Source organism: Mustela putorius, unplaced genomic scaffold (assembly GCF_011764305.1).
Source record: "Mustela putorius furo isolate JIRA1106 unplaced genomic scaffold, ASM1176430v1.1 tig00537297_pilon_pilon_pilon, whole genome shotgun sequence".
In the NCBI taxonomy this organism is placed as follows: domain Eukaryota; kingdom Metazoa; phylum Chordata; class Mammalia; order Carnivora; family Mustelidae; genus Mustela; species Mustela putorius.
In genome coordinates, this window is record NW_025422435.1 from 306,401 (window position 1) to 324,652 (window position 18,252).

Here is an 18,252-nt window from a genome sequence, read left to right on the forward strand (position 1 = left end):
TAAACTGTCTTTAGAGCTGAACGTATACACCTGTCAAGTGAATTGATGCCCTATGTGGGTATAGTTCTTCAGAAACCCCCTCGAGAAAATATGGATAACTCCGCCGAGTTGACCTCTTTTTTTATTTCTTTAAAATTTTTATTTATTTATTTATTTATTTATTTGAGAAAGAGAGAGAGCATGAGCAGTGGAAGAAGCAGACTCCCCACTGAGCAGGGAGCCCAATGCGGGGCTCGATCCCAGGACCCCGAGACTAGGACCTGAGCCAAAGGCAGACACTTAACCAACTGGCCAAGTCATCTGGGAGCTCCAGGTTGACCTCTTTTAGAATATGAATCCTGGGGGGAATACAGACTCATACAGATAATTATGTGTCTTTTTAAAAAAGGATTTGTGAAAACCAACACCAATTAGGAATACAGGACCACTTGCATCTTTCCCTAGCAGCCCTTACTGGAAAGAGTTTGCATAAGCCTTCCCCAGATTGAGCCGTGGGGTGGGGACTTTGGAAATGGTCTTCAGATTTTCAGGGTTAGCTGTTTCCTCAATCCTATGGACCCATTTGGGAAGGGTTTTGACCGGTGTGTCTTAAGCAACATTTGTGTTGGAAGCTGGTCCCTTTGATTTCCGAGCCATACAGCAATGCTGTCTCATTGATCAAAGCCATACAAAATGCCACATTTTGTTCGGTAATGAGGCCCAAGGATGGGCTGGCTGATGGACTCCACATGTGAGGCAATGGAGGAAGTCTCAGGATTCCCACTCCGAGGCAAGAAGCCCCACTCCATGATGGAATGATCAGAGCCTCCCCAAGCCCGCAATTCTGTCGATGGGGTCTGAAGCTCTGAACTTAGACGATGTGGCTGGTGAGAAGTACTCCTAGATAATGGGGATTGGTTCCCTCTGTTGTCTGTCCTGGCCCTGGCGGGAACAGGAATGGGGAAAGCCCTCTTTTGGGCTGATGTTTGAGCCATCCCAGAGACAGCATGTTTTGAGACCTAAAGAAGCTCTCCCTGAGTGAATCTGAGGAAATAAGCAGGCAGCTGTAAAATTTTAAAACATTCTCCCCCAAACACCCATTGTAGGAAGAAAGTGTGCTTAGGATTCAAGGCAGAAGCTGATTTTAGCTGCTTCCCAGGAGCAAATGGATTTACATTGCTCACTGTAGTACAGTTTTCCTCCTGCCCACCTCCCACCCATGCTCTCCCTTCTTGCCCCTCGCTTTTCCTCTCTCTTTTTCTCTCTGGCAGCGGCAGGACCCCATCCAGAAGACGTGCGTAAGTCACAGTAAATAGGAAGAGGACAAGTCGGCCCTAGCAAGCATTTTTACAATACAGCTATAGACTATTCAAATAGACTTCCTGTAGCCTAGAACTACACACAGAACAAGACTCACCCTAGAGAAATCCTGCCAGAACTCCAAGGAACAGTGAGTACACACTGATATTGACCCACAGTTTCCCTTCCTAGGAGCTCTGCTAAAGGTGCTCTCTCTTCTGGTCAAACAGGTCTGCCCACCATTCCCTAAACACATCTCACTGCTTGCTGTCCCCTGGAATGCTTGGACTCTCCATCTCCTTTATGACCCAAGTTCAACTCTGCCTCTTCCACTAAACCTTACCCTCTTCTCCTACCTTGAAATGCCTTCTGGCACCTCATATCTACATATGGCATTTAGGACATACTCCATTGTCATAGGTACCTCTCTCCTGCTAGCCAAAAACCTTCTAGAATCAGGAACCAGTCCTCACTCTGATTCACAGTGGGACCGGTAGAGCTAGCTCCTCGAACTGCAATGTAGTGGCTAAACGAACACGTTCCAGAGACAGACTACCTGGGTTTAAATCCAGCCTTGTTGATAGCTCATATGACCTCAGTTATGTCACCTAACATCTGTGTACCTCAAGCCCCTGAAACGTGGGAATATTAATAATGCCTGGCCCATGGGGTTACTTTGAGAATCAAAGTAATACTTGCAAAGCACTTTGCATGTTGCCTTTCACGCATGGCGTACTCAGGAAGTGCTACTCTTTATCCACTCGGCACAACTGTATACTCAGCAGGAATCTTCGGGTGCCAAGGATGGCAGGCAGCCTCAAACCACCCACCCTGGTGTCAAGCTCAGTTTCGCCTTATTCCAAGTTTACCAGGCGCTCCCAAAAGGAATTCCCTACCTGGCTTTAACTGTCCTTCCTACTTCCTACTCCAATCCCTCAGCTGACCCATGGCATCTTCCACGGCCCTGCCCCCGTTCTGTTCCCAGACACACCCTTGCCCATTCCTACCACTGTGCCTTTGCTCACAATCTTCCTCCTCCCTGCAGTGCTGGGCCTGCCCTTCCCCTTTCAGACTCCCACCCGGCCTTTCTCGCTCCACTCAAGCCTCACCTCTTCGAGAAAGCTTCCCCAGTAACATCAGTTGACGTTCCTCGTCCCCCTGCTTCCAAAATTCCTTGGCAGCAAACGTCAGAACCACATAACCGAACATACATGGAGAGTTTTCAGGGTGACTTCTTGTGTCTTGGTTTTGTCTCCTCGGGAAGTTGATGACTTATTTAAAACCAGGTGGGAGGTTTTCCCCCTCTTCTGCCACCAACCTTACCTTTCTCGTCCTGGGTATCCAGTGGGTGTCCAGTAAGACTTATTGGCCAATGCCTCCGTGTACCCTGGGCTGGCCAAGGGAAGCCAAGGCCCCAGCGCTCTTCCCAGCAGTGAACTTGGGCTGCGGTGAAGGGCAGAAGCCAGGGGACCAGTTTCTATTGACTTCACTTCTTTTTCCATGGCCACTCAGGCCACAGAATTCGCAGGGTCTTCAGGTAAACCCTCCTTCAAACTGGACTGACCCTTCAGTTAATGGTTGACACTCTCTGTTTACCTTAATGATTGCCAAGAACTATTGCCACACCTCATATGCTTTGTGGCTCAACTGCCTTGGCCCTAAGGGTAGAAGGCAATGGGTGGTGGCATAGGGTTGGAAATGCATTGTTCCATCCCCAGCTACTCGGGACACAGAGCATCGTGGTCCTGCCGTCTGGGGGAAGCAGTCCCTTCCCCTTCGCCTTGACTCCAAGGTGCCAGGAGGCACCGTCCACGTCTTCTTCTCTCTCCATAGTCGTTATCGTTCTAGAGGCTGGAACCTGGAAGGGATGGCACCCAGGGCAGCAGCCCTCTCTGCAACTTGCCCACACACTGGATCTACCTGTAGCCAGGGAATGGGGGAAGCCTGAGGGCTGTTAAGGAGCCCAGGTCCAGGTTAGCATCCCAGATGGCCTGAACGTGGCCACGTGGGTGACAGTGATGCCTCTGGGATGGGGCAGTAATTCCAGTCTCTGTGATCTGCCTCGAGAAATGCATTGGGAGTTCAGGGGATCAATCCTATTTAATGATTGTGTGTGGGAGGAAGGCGGGGCTGGTTAATGTTTGTCTGGTTCCTCTTGGGCTGTGGGCCATATCTGGCTCGGGCCCTGGGCTCTTTGTCCCTCCCCTGGACTGGACTGACAGTACCTAGTGGCACAGTGCAGACACGCCTGCAGACATTCCCCGGGAAAGGGCAGCGGCAGCCAGGTGAGGAAGCTGGGGACAGGGGGAGGGAGGCTGGGGAGGGGGAGCTGGTGTGGCATGGGGGGTGCGCAGGGGGCAGAAATGAGGGCTGGGAGAGCCTGGGTTTTGCCTTCCCTTGGCCTCAGCATTAAGCCACTTAGGTCCCTTCTGCACTTCCCTCTGGGTAGAGTGAGACCCCTCCTCCCGAGTGCCAGACTTACTCAGCCTCTCTCTGGAGCCTTCAACTGTTACTCTCTTTCTGAGCTCAGAGTGGCTTCTCTTCTCCCCGCCCTTTTTCCCCCAGCTGTGGATTTCCTTCATCCTCACAGGGCTGAATTCCCAGGAAGACTTGAGCCCCCCTCCCCCCAGACCCAGGGTGGCCAAGATCATCTCTTTAAGACGCTTCCTGCCAGAGATGGTTAGGGTTCTCGGTGGACCGTTGGGCACTGCCAGGTGCTGTGCTCCTTCCCTGACTGGAAGGTAAACCAGGCACGCAACCAGCCTGGGATTGTGGACCGTGAACACAACGCACTCAGCAGGGGCAGAGGGAAGGCTGATGGGGCTGGGATTTGGGAGCGTGGCTTTCCATTTTCTTGAGGGAGGTAGGCAGACTCAAGCTAAGCCATGAGTAACGAGTGATCTGGAGATCTAAAGGAAGGGAGGCCTCACAGCTGTTTGGAAGTTGTTCCAGCTGTTGGGGACAGCATGGCAGTGCACACAGACTTAGAAAAGGTGGTGGGAAGAGGAGGCTTTAGACAAGAAGGGTTCAGATGGAGAGACTTCCATTTGAAGACACAGCAGAGCAATGGGCAAGGGACCCACGCATTGGCAGGGAGCCCCTAAGTTGGGCTCCAGGACTTGCTGGCCAGCTGTGTCATAAGTTACTCTGAGCCTCCATGGCCCCATCTGGGAACTGGAGACAACAAGGCATAGCTCACAGGCTTGTTGTGAGGATGGGAGTTAATGAACATCCAGTCCTGGAACACTATGGGCATTCCACAAATGGTGGCTGTTAGGTTATAATAAAGCCCAAGTAGGGAGCAACAGGAAGTCAGATAGTTGAGGAGGAACAAGAGGGTGTAGTCTGCAGTAAGAGAGCTTGTCAGTTACCAGTTCCTAGGAAAAGACCATGCCCAAGGGAGGGAAAGAGAAAAGTGGAAAAAGTGGAAAAAGAGCTAGAGTGACCCTGACCCTAGCCTGGTTACAGTATATGTGGCAGGGCAGAGAGGACGAACAAAGTGCCTGAGGTGTCCTGGGCCCACAGGGTGGAGGCAAGGTGGGGGAAGAGGGGGAGGGCTGGAGAAGTTTGGCCTTGGCCACACCAAACTGATGAGGAAGGCAGCCTGAAATTCCAGAAGGAATCCCAAAGAAAGCCCTTTGTCCTTTCCTGGCCAGAGCCTGCTTGTGAAGCCAGGGGGAGGAAGCGTAGAATGCGAGGCTGAACAGAACCTCATCCAGTCCAACTAGGGCCTTCCTCCCAAACCCAAAAAAACACCAGGATTTCCTGTAGTTGGAAGGAGGGACAGGGAAGAGGTGGGGGCAGAAAGAGAGAGAGCGAGCGAGCTGATGAATGGGTATGGGCACACATCTTCTTGTGTGTGCGTGTGTGTGCACATGCCCACGCATGTGAGCATACATGGAAAGGGGTCGAAGGTCTAAGCTCTAGGCCAGGTCTCGGTGAGAATGCAGACTAAAGGAGGCTGTCCAAGGTGGTGCGAGGTACAAAGGCTTTGAGGTGAGAAGAAAAGAAATCGGAAACCTGACTCTACCATTTCGCAGAGTTGCCATTGAATCAAGTTATTTAACGCCTCTGAGCCTCAACTTCCTTGTCTGAAAAATGGGGATACCATTACAGGATGGTTGTGTGGACTAGGTGCGATCTCCAGATCTTGAGCTATCCTTGGGTGCCTGGGCAATTCAGAATCCAAGGACGAGGTCAGTGCCTGACAGAGCCAGGGGAGTCTTGTCTAATTAAACATGAGAGCATGAGAGCAAAAACAGGTCTGGAGCAATGCAGAGCATACCAATACTTGGACTTTAACCCAAAGTCACAAAGGCGGTTTGGATTTCAAAATCAGGTCCCTCCCCCTGGATGTTTTTAGAATGAAACCCTTGAGGTGCTGATGTTGACATAGGGATAAACTCTCCATCCCAAGGAGAGAGCAAAAACCGAGATCCCAGTGCCCACACGAGGGTGCTTAGGGACCCCAAAGGGAGCTTACTGGTTACGTCCCAGAGGGCGCAAAATGGGAGTGAAGAGCTCCAAGATCTTAGAAATTTAGCAGTGGCCAGGCCAAACGAGGAGCACCCCTGCGCTGCAGAGAGAACAGCTCGAGTGTGCTCTGGAGTCTGAGGAAGCTGCTGCAGAAAGGTAAGGCAGGGAAATCGGAACAGATCAGGAGGCAGTGGAAAGCCCTGGGAGGGAAGAAGAGGAAGAGTTACCAGTCCACAGGAAAGAGGAGAAGGGGCTAGAAGAGAATACAAGCCAGACCAGTTTTGAATCTCTTTGTTTCTAAAAAATACTCACAGATGGGCGACTGGGTAGCTCAGCTGGTGAAGCGCCGAACTCGGTTTCGGCTCAGGTCATGATCTCGGGGTTGTGAGATCAAGTCCCACGTCAGGCTTTGTGCTGGGGGTGGAGCCTGCTTCAGATTCTCTCTCTCTCCCTCTCCCTCTGTCTAGCATGCCACCCTCTGGCCCACTCTCTCTCTCTCAAAAAACGAATAAAAAAATACAAACACTCATAGAAAGAAAGATTATAATTCTAGCCAAGGTGGTCAAGCTTATGGGCAAAAGCATGGGCTCTGGAGTCAGTTCGGCCCGACTCCAGTCCCACCTCCATCACACACTAACTGCATTGATCCGTGTGACCCTTGGACGAGTCCCTTCACCTTTCTTTACCTCAGTTTCCTCTTGGGTGACGCAAGGATTAAAAGCAACACCCACCTCATGGGGTTGTTCTGAGCTTCACAGGAGGTCATGCACGTGCAAGGCCTGGCCTCACAGGTGCTCAGTAAATGGTTACTCTTCATAATGTTCCTTGAACACTGGTTTGTGAATCCAACGTGTGTCACCAGATGAGGCATTTCTTTACCGTCAACCACTGGGCCTCCTGCAGCAGCCCTGCCTTCAGAACCCGGGGCTGAGCAGAAAGGGCACCCATGTTCCTACCTCTCCATGCTGGTTTAGGCCCCAGCATGAAGTCAGTGAGGTTTTTAAAAAAAAAAATTATTATTTTAAGTTAAATGAGAAAAGAAGACCTTGTTCAGAAAAGTACTCTGTGTCCCGTGGACCATCGCTTCATCCCCCGGGTTCTGAAGGCAGGTTCTTTCATCCCATTCCCCAACTTTTCCATGGCTAATATCACCCCCTACAACAGAGAGAAGCACCCCAGTCTTGATGCAGGGCTTCTGCCACCCCACTGCCCCTGTACGGGGCCAGGAAATGCCCCACATTTCCCTTAGGTCCAGGCCTGTGTGCTCTCCTCACACCCAGTTCCCTGCTTCCAGCATCATCTACTCGGCTCAACTTAGTGGCAGAAGCAGTAGAAGGTGGGGGACAGGAGGAGGCCTTCTTTACCTGTGCTGCTTGGAGGGGAGTTTCTTCCCTAGAGCTACTGGCAGGCTCAGGAAACCAGGAGGTTACAATGTACATTTGATGGGGGGGCGGGGCAGGGCGGAACAGCCTGTTCTACCTCTGGACAGATGCCTACGTCAAGGGCAGCACTGGGAAACAAAAAGTGGGACATTGGGTTTGGCAGACCACCCAGTCCCCCGAAACAACATGTTTTCTCTTCCTGATTAGGTGCTTATCTCCCTTGATCATCATCTATGAAACTGGAGCTGAGTTGGGAACTTGTTGCAGGGGGCTTCACTAAGCTCATAATGACCCTGGGTATTAAAGATTATTTATTTATTTATTTGACAGAGAGACAGACAGAGAGAAAGACAGCAAGAGAAGGAACACAAACAGGGTGAATGGGAGAGGGAGAAGCAGTCTCCCTGTTGAGCAGGAAGCCCAATGCAGGGCTCAATCCCAGGACTCCGGGATCATGGCCTGAGCCGAAGGCAGACGCTTAACCACTGAGCCACCCAGGCGCCCCTAACCCTGGGTATTAACAACCCATTTATAGATGAGGGAGCAGGCTCAGAGGAGGGCAGGAGCTAGCCCGCGGTCGTGTTAGGCGAACAACCCAGATTCAAACCCAAAAGCATATGACTCTCCCCTGTCCCATCTCCCAACCTTCTGTTTGCTTGTTAACTTTTGCTTTCTCACTCTGGTTTGTCCTCATCGTGTGCCCACCTGCCACCTGAAGCTCAAGGAGAGATGGTGAGGGTTTGCTCCGTGACACTGGAGCTGGAAAGTACTCAGGGGTCTGCAGCTGCCATGTTTCTTGTGCTCTCGTGGGGAGCATTAACCCTTGCTCTTGTTGTTGTCGTTCTTTTTTTTTTTTTTTTTATGTTATGTTAGTCACCGTACATCATGTAGTGATGTAGTGTTCCATGATTCGTTGTTCTCGTATAATATCCAGTTGTCTTTGCTCCTAACGGCTGGCTTGGGTGACACTGGCTGCGAAAAGGATGAAGGGCTAGCCAGGGAAAGAGCCTAAACCTCGGCTTCAGATGCTTGTCTGTTTCATCCTCCTCTAACACTTCTTAGCTTTGTGACCTTGAGTAAGTTACTTAATGTATCTGAGCTTCGGCCTCCTCAGCTGGAAAGACTGGGGTAAAGTCCTTGGAGGCTTGCTGAGTGGGTCCAAAGGAAGAATGTATGGGAAAAAGCTTAACACAGTTTCTGGCTTGAGACATATGAGTGAGCTCACCCATACACACTGTGCAAGGGATTTCAACCAAGGAAAAATCCCGCTGACCCTATGTTTCTAGTAGAGTCATGGGCGACGGCCTCGGCCCAGAGCCTCCTGGTCCCCTTGTGTCCCCTCTTACACGCACCTGTCTTTGTTCCATCTCGCCCCCACCCCCCACCGTGGCCATTCTTCTGGTGGGGCTGTGGGGCGGGTGCGGCGATGGACCGGGCGGGCACAGAACAGGTGGGTGCAGGCTGGGTGTCCGGCGCTGGGACACAAGTGCTCTGTGTGTAGGGTGGGCGGAAGTCAGGGCGTTTGATCTGAATTCTAAAGGGCGTTGTTCAGAGCCCCACAAAGGTCCCATTGTGCAGACACTGGGTATAAAGCAGCATATGACTCCCCAGCACCGGGCGGCGATGAATTGGAACGCAGGCGCGGATGCAGGGACCACTCCCGCTGCACAGACATGAGACCATAGGGGACCTGTCTGGGTGGCCTCAGGGATAGGCGCTCCCCAAGGTAATGGGCTTTGTTGGGCTCGCCCCAGGTCCGGAGCTAAGGAGCTGGGGGATAGGGAGCTGAAGAAACTGGCCAAGGGCGAACAAAATGGACCTGGTAAAGAAAGGGGCTCTGGAGAGGAAAGAATGTTGGACGAAAGCAAAGAAGGGAGATGGGCTTCAGGGAGGTCAAGTCAAGTGAGGAGGAGGAGGAAGAAGAGGAAGAGGAGGAAGAGGAAGAGGAGAGGCTGGCAAGGGATGTGGGGTGATGAGGAAAGCACTGACCATCCTTCTTCCCTTCCTGTCACTGGCTCTTGGAAGGGGTGACAGGGGTGGCGGGGGTGGGTCTGTGTGTCAAGCCATGTCACGCTGCCCAGCTTTATTCCCCAGATTTCTGCCAGCTCGCTTTGTGGCTCATCTTTTGCAGGTGTGAATGAGGCAGGATGAACTGGACCGGTTTGTACACATTGCTCAGTGGCGTGAACCGGCATTCTACTGCCATTGGTCGCGTATGGCTGTCGGTCATCTTCATCTTCAGGATCATGGTGCTGGTGGTGGCCGCCGAGAGCGTGTGGGGTGACGAGAAGTCCTCCTTCATCTGCAACACCCTGCAGCCCGGCTGCAACAGCGTCTGCTACGACCACTTCTTCCCCATTTCCCACGTGCGCCTGTGGTCCCTGCAGCTGATCTTGGTGTCCACCCCAGCTCTCCTCGTGGCGATGCACGTAGCTCACCAGCAGCACATAGAAAAGAAGATGCTGCGACTTGAGGGTCACGCGGACCCCCTGCACCTGGAGGAGGTCAAGAGGCACAAGGTCCACATCTCAGGGACGCTGTGGTGGACCTATGTCATCAGCGTGGTCTTCCGGCTGCTGTTTGAGGCCGCCTTCATGTATGTCTTCTACCTGCTCTACCCCGGCTATGCCATGGTGCGGCTGGTCAAGTGTGAGGCCTACCCCTGCCCCAACACGGTGGACTGCTTCGTGTCCCGGCCCACCGAGAAAACCGTCTTCACGGTCTTCATGCTGGCCGCCTCGGGCATCTGCATCATCCTCAACGTGGCCGAGGTGGTGTACCTCATCATCCGGGCCTGTGCCCGCCGAGCCCAGCGCCGCTCCAATCCGCCCTCTCGCAAGGGCTCGGGCTTCGGCCACCGCCTCTCACCTGAGTACAAGCAGAATGAGATCAACAAGCTGCTGAGCGAGCAGGATGGCTCCCTGAAAGACATACTGCGCCGCAGCCCGGGCAGTGGGGCTGGGCTGGCTGAGAAGAGCGACCGCTGCTCTGCCTGCTGATGCCGCACACAAGGCAACCTCCCCTCCTGCACCCCTCCCCCTGTCCCCCATCCCCCTGCCCCTGGCCCTGCCCTCCTTCTCCCCTGCAGGGTGCAGGCCTCTGCCTGCTAGGGACTGCAGACCAAGATCAATGGAAATCTCCCTTTTTTCCCTGGTTTCCCTTCCTCCCCCCCCCACCCCCACCCCTGCCTTCTGTCTTGGGGGGCCAGAGGGGTGGGGAGCCCAAGGCTGGCCAGGCCAGTGCTCAAGGGTGGGGTGAGGGGGCAGGGGGCGGCTCTTCTTGTCTGTACTCCCTTTCTGCTTCCCTCTCCCTCTTCCTGGGGCCACTGGGGGACAAGAGATATGATGCTCTGACAGCATCTCCAATTATGAAACTAATCTTAACCCCGTGTTGTCAGATACCCTATTTCTGGAGTCACATCAGCAGGGAGGGACGTGGGCAAGTAGAATGGAAGGAGGGTTCTCTGGACATGTGGGTGGAGAAGGGAGGGTAGTCAAGGCGAGAAAAGGAGGAACAGCACTTTGCTGGCCACAAGGAGGAGGAGGACATGTCTTGGATGGAGGAATTAGGGAGGGAGGAGCAGGCAGATAAATTGGAGTGGGGGTTGGTTAGGACCGCCTTTGCCTCTCGTTCCCAAGGCCTCTCTGTGCCTGAAATGTTACACATTAAACAGGATTTTACAGTAAACGAAGAGGTGGCTTGTGTGTTTGTCAAGTTCTTTCTCCTGCAACCTCTGACCTCTCCCTGGATGAGCTGGCCTTGGATTTTTGCTGATCTAGAAAGCAATGGGCAACAGAAGTAGTGAGACCCTGAGCTGTTCTTGCCTCTTTTTTTTTTTTTTGCTGGGGGTTGGGGGTTTGGTTTGGTTTGGGTTTGGCTTTTGGTTTGTGGGGGGCTTAAATTTTTTTTACTCACAGCTTTATGGGGACCAGGTGCCCTGACCCCCTTCCTTTTCTCTTATTTTTTTTCATTCATTCTAAGTATAGTTTATGGAGTGTTCATAAGTGCGTGCAGTTTTGTAAACACGGCCGCAATATATTATAAAACATTTACATCACCTCAAGAGGTTTCCTTGGGCCCCTTCCTATGATTTGAAAAACATTAAAATGGCAACTCCATCTGGACAGACAGGAAATGATAGAGAGATTTTGGAAGTCGGAGAAGGTAGCATGTGTTCCCTGGGTGAGGGCCCCTCTCCGGAGCTCTTGGGAGAAATAGCCCTCTTCCTCCCTTGAAACTCAGGTGCTCACTGCCGCCATAAACCACCTGCTGGACTGCACTGGGACTCTGACCCCTCTACCTGGATTGGACACGGCCCCCAATTCTACTCTCGTCCCCAGTTGCCTTCCCTCAGGTATCAATGCCTCCCATCCCAGAGATGTCTCCAAACGCAGGTCAGACCTTTCATGATGGGGGGGCATCTCTCCTCACTCCCAAGTAGCAGGTAGCCTCCCCACCCTCTGGCAGCTATAATGGGAAAAGCCCCAAGCTGGGACTTGACCAAGCTGGGTTCAAGTCCTAGTTCCATCACTTAGGAGTAAGACATTCGCTTTCCCAAGCCTCAGTTTCCCTGTGAGCAAAAAAAGGCAGGCCCATTACTCCGTTGAGTTCCCTTTAGCACTCTGGGCTTCTGGGATTCCTAAGAGGCTTCCCCAGACTCACAGGGGTTTCCCCATCTCAGAGTCATTGCCCTCACCAGGGAGCCATCAGAGTAAAAGATTCCCCACCCCCACCTCCAGCAAGTTTCTTGCCTCAGTTCCCCTGCCTTTTAACAGAAAAAAAATGGTTTGCCACTCCCTGTCAGAGTACCATGACTCTATGCGACAAGTACAGCAGAAAGGAAGAGAGAATCGGGCATTTTCTCTTATCAGAATCGTTCTCCTCTAGAAACAGTCTTTCCCCTTCAGACAGAAAGCAGGGAATGTTTCCTGATTTGAGGAGGTTTCTCCTTTAGTAAAGAAAGGAGAGAGTAAGCCTTTCCCCCCACCCTCGGCAATTCCTGAGAGACAGCTTCCCCTTTTCTTAAGAGAGATTGCTTTTCTGAAAAAGAAAAAAAAATCCTTTCTCTTTAGAAAGCGACACCATATCCTGTGAGAAGAGAGGTTCCCCACCCCCAGGTCTCCCATGGTGGGAGAGATTCCTTTTCTTATCAAAATCCTACACCCCGCCCCACTCACACCAGAGCACAAGGAACACAGAGCATCTCTTCTCTGTCCAGAAGGCCACCAGGAAAAAGATTTTCTCTTTAAAAATGTCCTGCTGATTCCACACAAGAGCCTCCTGCCCTCCCCACGTGGAGAACCAGGCAATCCATCACCACCTCAACTACCTAGTTTCTCTTCAAATGATTCTGTGAGAACCTCCCTTTGGAAAGAGGCTCCAACTCCAGATCAAGGCTTTCCTCTCAAGGGGGCAGTGGTGGGACAATAAAGCCACCAGCCGGCTCTACAGCCAAAGAGAGGACACTTACCCTTGTGTCCTGGGAACCAGATGGGAGCAAGCCAAAGGACCCTGGGGGAGCTGGAGTGCACAGTGTTGCAGGGAGGGAGGAGGGTCTGTCTGGCTAACCCAGGACTGGTTCTTTGATCTGAGGCTTGTCACAAGAGTGTAGTTTATAAGGGAGAAGCAGGAGGCAAACGCACATAGGGCTTGCCACCCAGACAGTCCAACTATGGAATGACCTTGGTGGTGGTGGCCAAGAAGGCTTTGCGATACAAAGACCGGGGTTGCCCTTGATGACCTCTATCCCCCTGGGACACATGATAACCTACCTACCCCGAGTCTCGGTTTCTTCATCTGCAGTATAAGGTGGTTAATGCCCTCTCTCTACCTCTCCTTTCCCAGAGCTTTTGTGAGAAGCAACTCAGATGCATTCCAAAGCTGGTTAGAAACTGCAAAGTAAGGTAAGACACCCTCAGAAGCACAGAGGCCACAGCCTGAAGGCCTGCTAGAACTCGCAGTGAGCCAGAAAGGAGTGAGGCTGGTGCCTTGAGACAGAGGCACGTGGGGCTGAACTTGGGGATAATAGGGTTGGTTGCCCCGGGGAGCAGACAGCAGCCCAAAGAGCAAGGTCAGAGAGATGTTGCATATTCAAGGGATTTGATGGGGGCCCGGAAAGGCTGAGTAACAGGAGCTTCTTATGCACTCTATCTCTGGGTCCTGGTGCTTTTAGGGACATTTGTGGTCTTTTAGAGGCATCTGTGTGTAGAGATACTAGGAGCTGGGGGCAAGGAGAAGAGGCAGCTCTTGGGTGAGGGGAGTGGCTCCCTTGAATAGTCAAGGCCCCGAAACCGAAACCGGATTGGGATTTCAGTGCAGGCAGCAGCCTCCACAGAGAATTGGCATGGCAACCGCGAACTGATTCAGATGCCCAATCAGATTGCCTGGGTGCACGCGGTTGTGTCTAGAAGGGAGTGCTTGCTCCCTTTCCTGAGTTCACAATATGCAAACGTCAGACATGACCTATGGTACACAAGGGGCCATAAAGGCCCACCACTGTGGACCCCCTTTGTTTCCTGGACGAAGCCAGGCCGAACCCGTCAGGTGGGGGAAAGGATCGTGGCTTTCTAGGCAGGGGGGAATAAGGTGGGCACAGGACACACAGGTAGGATAGCTGAAAGGGTGAGATGCTGTCTTGAGTGAGACAGTGAGACGGATAATTTACTGTGGAGGGCTGGAGGAGTGGAACGGCTAGAGGGGAGATGGGAAAGAGAAACTATGAGCAGCTTGTGACGGGCTTTGGGTCTCCCTGTAAAAGGCTGAGACTCCTACCAGAGGTGGAAAGCACTAAGGGTTTTGAGTAGAAGAGTGCTGGCTTCAGATTTGTGGCTTGGGAGCTGACTCTGGCAGCCAGACGGAGAGCCGACTGGGGATGGGAAAGACGAGAGGCAGAATGGCCAGTTACGGAGCTGTTGCAATGGCCCAAATGGGGCCTGTGCGACTAGGACAGTGGCAGAAGGAATGAGAGGAGACAGACGTGAGACACACTTTGGGCGCAGAATCTACATATGACTTAATGTCTGAGCGTGGGAAGATGGAGGAACAGAGATGACTTGGAGGTTTCCTTCTCCTTCCTTGACTGCCAGACTCCTAATCATTCAAGACTCAGCTCCAGTGTCATCTCCTGTATGAAGGCTTCATCTCTCTTCTCCCCTTCCAGTGTCCCCCACCGAATCCCCTAGAGGGAGTAAGACCTCCCCTCATTCTGAATTCCTGGCGTATGTTGCATTGCATATTGATAAGAGTATTTCTCGGATTGTATGAAAATTGCTTATGTAACCTTAACACGTAGTAGTTGCTTAGCCTGTTGAATTAAGGGCAGTAGGGAAGTGGAGACAGGCATGAGCAAATGTTTGGAGTCTAGAAAAAGTAGGGTGTGTTCAGTGTGACTAGAGCAGAGAATACATGGGATGGGGTGGGGGGGGTCGTAGCAGGAGGTGAGACTGGCAAAGTAGGTTGGGGCCAGCCCATGAGGGCTAGCATGTTCACGCCTAGAAGTGTGCACAGGTGTTTAGACTCTGTGCTATCACATGTTGGAACCTTAACTTAGGTTCCTTAACTTCGACTGACTGGCAATTTGGTACTCATGTAGACAGACTATGAGGATATCGAGGAGATCCAGGTCAGGGCAGCCCTTGGCACAAATAGACGCCTTAAGGGCAATGATGACCTATGGAAGAAAGAGCAGAATGATCAGACTATGGACCTCATGGAGAAAGGGTAATTTACACAGGATGGTTCTCCACTTTTTTTTTTTTTTAAGTTTATTTTAAGTAGTCTCTGCACCCAACATGGGGATTGAACCCACCACCCCAAGAATAAGAGTCACGTGCTCCTCCAACTGAACCAGCCAGATGCTCCAGCATGGCCCACCATCTCAACCATCAGTGTAGTACAGTATAAAGTGAGTATAGCACAGTGACTTAAAAGCATGCTCCACTCCTTACATGTGTAACTTTAACCAAGTTACTTGGCCTCTCTGTAGCTAGGTTTCCTCACTGATAAAACAGTAATAGTAATAGTACCTGTATCAAAGGGCTGGAGTGGGAATTAGATGTAATAATTGTATGTGAAGCACTTAGAACAGCGCCTAGTTGATAGTAAGTTCTTTTTTGAAAAAAAAAGAATGTATTTATTTGAGTAAGAGAGAAAGAGAGACAGAGGTGAGTATGAGTAGGGGAAGAAAGGAGGGAGAGGGACAAGCAGGCTCCACGCTGAATGCACAACACTACATGGGGCTCGATCCCACAACCCTGAGATCATGACCTGAGGTGAAACCAAGAGTCGGACACTTAACCAACTGAGCCACCCAGGTGCCCAACTGTAAGTTCTATACAAGTGTGTAACATTGTTATTTCCTCTCACTACCTGTGCCATCCTTCAACTATACAGTTGACTCCTGAAGGACGCGAGTAGAGACACTGATCTCCTGCACAGTCGAACATCCATGTATAACTTTTGACTCCCCCAAAACTTAACTACTAATAGCCTACTGTGAACTGGAGACCTTACCATAACATAGTGGATTAACACATATTATATTATATACTGCATTATTTTTTAAGCTATATTTATTCTTTCTATTTTTCATTTGAAGTTTTCATTACATACATTCAATTGTTCAAATTTGACAGATCTTTTTTTTAAGATTTTACTTATTTGACAGAGAGATCACAAGTAGGCAGAGAGGTAGGCAGTGGGAGGGAAGCAGGCTCCCTGCTGAGCAGAGAGCCCGATGCGGGGCTCGATCCCAGGACCCTGGGATCATGATCTGAGCCAAAGGCAGACACTTAATCCACTGAGCCACCCAGGTGTCCCTATATACTGCATTCTTACAATAAAGTAAGCTAGAGAAAAGAGAATGTTGTTAAGAAAATCATGAGGAAGAGAAAATACATTATAGTACTATGCTGTATTTATTTTTTAAAATCCACATATAAGTAGACCCATGCATGCAGCTCAGACCTGTGCTGTTCAAGGGTCAAGTGTATTCACTCACACTCTCAGATACTGAGCTAAACTCTGTCTCACCAAAGTAACATGCTTCATTTTTTTTTACTTTTACATTCAACTTTATTATTTCCCCCCACTGGGGTGTGTGTGTGTGTGCGCGCACGTGTGTTTATTTGGGACACGTGGGGAGCTCAGTCAGGTTAAGCGTCTGCCTTCGGCTCAGGTCATGATCTCAGGATCCTGGGGTCGAGTCCCATATTGGGCTCCTTGCTCAGTGGGAAGCCTGCTTCTCCCTCTTCCCCTCCTCATGCATGTACTCTTTCTCAAATAAATAAATAAATAAATAAATCTTTTTTTTTTTTTAAAGATAATGTACTCTTAATCCCCTTTATCTGTTTCTACATCTGCCACCCTCCCACACACCTCTCTTCTGGCAACCACCAGTTTCTTCTCTATATTTGAGTCTATTTTTATGCTTGTTTCCTTTGTCTTTGTTTATTTGTTTTCTTTCTTAAATTCAACATGCAAGTGAAATCGTAAGGTATTCATCTTTCTCTGACTGACATATAATTTCACATTATACCTTCTAGGTCTGTCTGTGCTGTCACAAATGCAAGATCTCAGGGTTTTCTTTATGGTTGAGTAATATTCTTGTGTGTGTGTGTGTGTGTGTGTGTGTGTGTGTGTGACGTCTTTATCCATTCATCTTTTGGTGGACATTTGGATTGCTTCTATATCTTGACTATTATAAATAATGCTGTAATAAGCATAGGAGTGCATATATCTTTTGGAAATGATATATCCAATAAGGGCTTAATATCTAAAATATATAAAGAACTTATAAAACCTCAAACCAGGAAAACTCCAAATAATCTGGGTAAAAATGGGCAGGGGACCGAAATGGACATCTTTCCAAAGAAGACATACAGATGGCCAACAGACACGTGAAAAGATGTTCAACATCACTGATCCTCAGGAAAATATATGGGCAAAATCAAAAACACAAGAAATAACACGTCTTGGGGGAGGATGTGGAGAAAAGGGAACCTTCATGCACTGTTGGTGGTAATATCAATTGGTACAGCCACTGTGAAAAACACTATGGAGGTTCCTAAAAAAATAAAAACAGAATTACCATATGATCCAGTAATTCCGCTACAGGTTATTTACTCAAAGAAAGCAAGAACATACTTTCTTGACTGGCTAGTTGTCAATAGCCATGTGCATGTGCTTCAGTAAGGAAATCTATATGTTTTCATACATATGTCACACTACACATGACCATATTTACATATATGTGGGAGGGTGGCTGTGAGGGGAGTGTCTCAATTCTTAATGTCGCTTCGATGAAAAGGATGTGTCTCATTCATAGTCTGACACTTTAAACTTTATTACCAGACTTAGAAGTAATGTAAGTAGGGGCACCTGGCTGGCTCAGCTGGTAGAGCATGTGATTCTTGATCTCGGGGTCATGAATTCAAGCCCCACACTGGGCATGTTGCCTACTTGGAAGGAAGAAAGGAAGGAGGGAGGGGAGGAAGGGAAAGCAAGCAAGCAGATTGGGGCACCTGGGTGGCTCAGTCGGTTAAGCGTCTGCCTTCAGCTCAGGTCATGATCCCAGGCTCCTGGGATGGAGCCTCCACATTGGGCTCCCTGCTCAGCGGGAAGCCTGCTTCTCCCTCCCCTGCTCCCTCCCCCTGCTCATGCTCTCTTTCTCTCTCTCTGTCAAATAAATAAATAAAATCTTTTAAAAAAAGAATGTAAGCAGTTCAAAAGGCTGTGTTTATGGAGCACCTAGGGAGGACCAGATTTGGAACTACATTAAGCATACATAATTTCAGTAACAGCAAGACAGCTACTGTGGTACCTCTCTCCTTGTACATATGAAATGGAGCCTCAGAGAGGGTAAGTCTAAAGGTTGTGCAAGTGAAAACTGCAAAACAAGAATGAAAAGGGGTCTATTCTGATCCAGAATCTGTTCTGTCTCCTCTGTAACAAAGTAACCCTTCTGTTTTGCCTTAGGAAGTGTTTCAGGATACAGGGGTGGGTGGGAGGACCTTAGTTTGATATAAAGGTAGCTCTAAATGTTAACCTGCTAGGAAATGAAATGTGCATTGGGGGATCCCTAAGGTTAGAAAGGGAAATGGTGAAGGCTGAGGAAGAG

General features: G+C 50.2%; 1 protein-coding gene across 2 annotated transcripts; it reads left to right on the plus strand.

Annotated features, from left to right (window-relative positions):
* Positions 1–3,456: 3,456 nt before the first annotated feature.
* On the plus strand, positions 3,457–10,827 carry GJB1 (gap junction protein beta 1). Of its 2 annotated transcripts, none has more exons than XM_004777218.3 (2): positions 3,457–3,563; positions 9,268–10,827. In XM_004777218.3, exon 2 carries the CDS (start codon positions 9,284–9,286, stop codon positions 10,133–10,135), a length of 852 nt encoding a protein of 283 aa, XP_004777275.1. In that variant the 5' UTR covers positions 3,457–3,563; positions 9,268–9,283; the 3' UTR covers positions 10,136–10,827. The 2 variants fall into 2 exon arrangements, with proteins under 2 accessions (XP_004777275.1, XP_004777276.1); XM_004777219.3 differs by lacking the exon at positions 3,457–3,563 and adding an exon at positions 7,590–8,862.
* The last annotated feature ends 7,425 nt before the right edge of the window (positions 10,828–18,252 follow it).